The 3358-nt window shown below is 41.4% G+C and overlaps 1 protein-coding gene across 1 annotated transcript in view; it reads right to left on the reverse strand.

The window, feature by feature from the left end:
• Positions 1–3358, reverse strand: part of LOC102416882 (nesprin-1) — a gene marked incomplete at its 3' end in the record, with an annotated part of 177120 nt that overhangs the window by 9894 nt on the left and 163868 nt on the right. Inside the window, exons 44-46 of the mRNA XM_023758190.1 lie at positions 2767–2879; positions 1217–1422; positions 54–209 (exon numbers count right to left, since the gene is read on the reverse strand). Coding sequence (XP_023613958.1) covers positions 54–209; positions 1217–1422; positions 2767–2879 — 475 coding nt within the window. The remainder of the gene's footprint in view (positions 1–53; positions 210–1216; positions 1423–2766; positions 2880–3358) is intronic.

Genomic DNA, 3358 nt, shown 5'->3' on the forward strand with positions numbered 1-3358 from the left:
GACAAACACGCAGTCCTTGGGGAGAAAGGACCAATTCCATTTCTGCACCATACCTGGCAGCCAGGAGTTCACCCAGAAACATTTCAATCCTATGAACTTCGTTTTTCTTCTCAGGAATGTGCTGTTTACTCTCTCCTGAGTTTTCTGAGCTTAACCTCTCATTCATTTCATGGATCCATAAATTCAGTTTTCTGTGCTGGTCCTCAAAGCTAAAGAGAAGAAAAACACCATAGAGAAATTCTTAGGTTATCATTATAATAAATACATTCTAATAGCTGAGGTCACAATGTCTACAACAATCACGTTTTCATGAATTTTCAAGGAGAAGAAAACTCAACAATAAGCTCATTCAAACGATCGCTTATTTCAGTAACAAAATGGCAAATCATGAAAATTTCTCTTGCAATCCGGGCAGAAATGAATCACCCTATCAAACTGAATTGATTACCTGGTAATCATAGGTGGTAATTACCAGCAAGATTACATTCCCCTGCAACATACACTTGACTTTTTGGGTTTTACTAGAGACCCTGAATTGGGGTCCATGGATAAGGGAGGCTGTGGAAGCCCTGTGAGAAAAAGGGGAAGTCCTCTCTGTGTCTTTGTATCCTATGGGATATTGATATGGCACCAGAGCGCAAGGGCTCTATGTTTTGAAAACAGTGTAAATTCTCTGAGAAACCTGGATAAGAGTCAGGCAAATTACTCCACTACCAGAAAGGCATTTTGATTATACTGACATAGTTTTCCCCCTAGTAACAAGGTTCCCCCCGCCCTTTCTTATTCTATATTCACCCATGTTGACCTAGCTTCCTGATTGGACTCTTGACTCACATAAATACAGTAGGTGTTTCTGCCATGACTCCAACCCAGCAGGAGTAGACTCAAGAAAAAGACTTGGATAATATAAAACCTGGATGCCAAAGCTCTAATATCTTGAGTTAGTCAAACAGACCAAAAAAATGTATGAATTCATGTCATTCACAGTTACTAGTGAGTATAATTCCTTTATATTCTGTGTAGAAAATCAAACCACGTGATGCCATCATAGTTCGAGCAGTCAGTTGTTGTCCCAGTATGAATCTGTAATTAAGGTCAAAGCTTCACATTTAAACTCACAATTTCAAAGATTCATTTATTCTCAATGGCATTTTTTCTCTAAGTCCCTGAAGACATTCTTTACAGGATGAAATCTACCTGTATCAAAACAACCTACCTCCCAAGTTCCAGGGCGCAGTCTTGAAGAGCCTGCTTGTCTTTGAGGCACTGTCTCAGAAATGCTTGAAACTCCTCGTTTGCCTTGGTAATCTGCTCCTGAATGCTACTGACCATTTGTTTAGGCAAATGTGCATACAACGTTTGTCCTTCCTGAGTCACGGCATCAAGCTTGCGCTGCCCATTACCGACCGAGTCCAAAATGGTCTGTTTCAGGAAATAAAAGTAATATAAAACATTTGCTATCGTTCAGAGACCCTGGTGCATGGGAGCACTAATTACAACTCTGAGCTGAGCTAGTAGAGTGAGAGCAGAAAAACAGGGGCCAAAGGAAGACAGCCGTTGACAAGGCTGGAGTAAGAATGATGTTTGCAACTGGAGATAATTGAGGCTCATCCCTGAGGACGGGCCAGCCAGGCATTGGAACCACTGAGGACCCACTGGGAACAATGCCAACCTGGGAAGGAGGATGTTCTTACCAAGGTCTTGTCCTCAGTCTCTCCCCTTTCTCACCATCCCAACCTAGTGCAGGCTCCACCTCCACATGGTTAGTGTGATGTCTTCTAACTGGTTAGCTGCCTCTATCCCTCCTCCTCCTCTGATCCGCCCTGCACACCATATCCTGACTTGGGTTCCCTTCTTTGCTTGGTGTGCACCTCTTCTTTGGAAGACCATATGCACGGGCATTGGCTTTGGCAGAGCAAAAGGACCCAGAACTGCTGTGCTAGTCCTGCCTCGTCCCTAAGTTCCAGACTTTTCTCTGTGGAGTTTCACTGCATCTCAGGCCTTAAAGGGGACAATTCCCATCTGCAGTCACCCTGCCTCCTGCGAAACTAGCTTCCTGTATGATGACACTCTTCCTACTCTGACAGCGAATGAGTTATCTACATACTTGTCATCACCCATTAGGCCACAGAATCCGCATGTTTCCATTAATTTCTTAAAAATTATTTTTACAATACTTAATACAATGCTTTGCTCAGATTCGCTACTTAAAAAACAAAGCCAAAACTCAGTATGAATCTAGTCTTGCATCAATTATTTTTTAACTCTGCTTCACAATGGCCTTCTCTTTCCTGACTTCATACATTTTTTCCTAGTGAGTAAAACCTATACAATCTATAATATCTATTGCTTTGATTTGAATATTTCTAAGTTCCAAATTTAGACCACAGGTTGTTAAAAAGCACACGTGATGTCAGTGGTGTCTTCTTTTTAAAACTCCTCCATGATAGTAACGTGAAATAGATATCACTGTTTATGCTTTTACTGCTATAGAAATTAAGATTAGGTTCAGTTTAGAGTGAATTCCAAATAGTCAATAGGCTAAAAGAGAGGGGAAGGGGATCTAGAAATTCTACAGCTCTAACTTGATATTTCAGCTTACTTTTCATATTGCTTATCTCCTTATCACTCAAGAAATCTAATTCTGATAAGGAAAAATAAACCTTTGAATAAGATTAAAAGATTTGGAAAGAGGTGATTTAGGTCTGACCCAATGGCACTGAGTGTAGTTTGGGGAAGAAGAAAAGGCAATACCAGTGTTCGTACCTGAAGGTCGCGAAGCTTCGCCTCTAGAACTTTGCTGTCACCAGTTCTGTCTGATGATTTTTTTGCTGCTGCTTTTATTCCAGAAAACCATTCTTGGAACTCCTTCATGGACTCTTTGGAAAAGAACATGAATGAGAAATGCATCCAAAACATTGAATGAGCTACCATGGAATTAATTCTGGCCTTCAGCCCATTGCATTGTGCCTTTACAAAAACATTCCAGAAGGAAGATCATAAATAATCTAGAATATGACATATATGACACAGCATGATCTACAGCCATGCCTGTTCACAGTAGAATCAAGAAATTGTCTCAGAGAAAAGACTGGAAAGAGATCCACTTTCCTTCAATGTCCGATTTCCCCTTACGTCCTCTTTATTTTGGAAAAGAAATAATTTAGTTGCCTGACTCCTGAAAGAGTGCAAGGGGAGAAAATACTTTAGGGGTGCTAAAAGCCATTTTTTGTGGGCACAAGGGGGCAACCCTTCTTCCTCCTTTCCCGCAAGGCTGAATTTGAGCGCTTGCCATTAATGTGGCCCCCGTCAGAACCCCAGGCAGCCGTGGGGAAAAATGAACTCCCGGACCATCCCT

This window comes from Myotis lucifugus, unplaced genomic scaffold (assembly GCF_000147115.1).
Source record: "Myotis lucifugus unplaced genomic scaffold, Myoluc2.0 scaffold_125, whole genome shotgun sequence".
NCBI lineage: Eukaryota > Metazoa > Chordata > Mammalia > Chiroptera > Vespertilionidae > Myotis > Myotis lucifugus.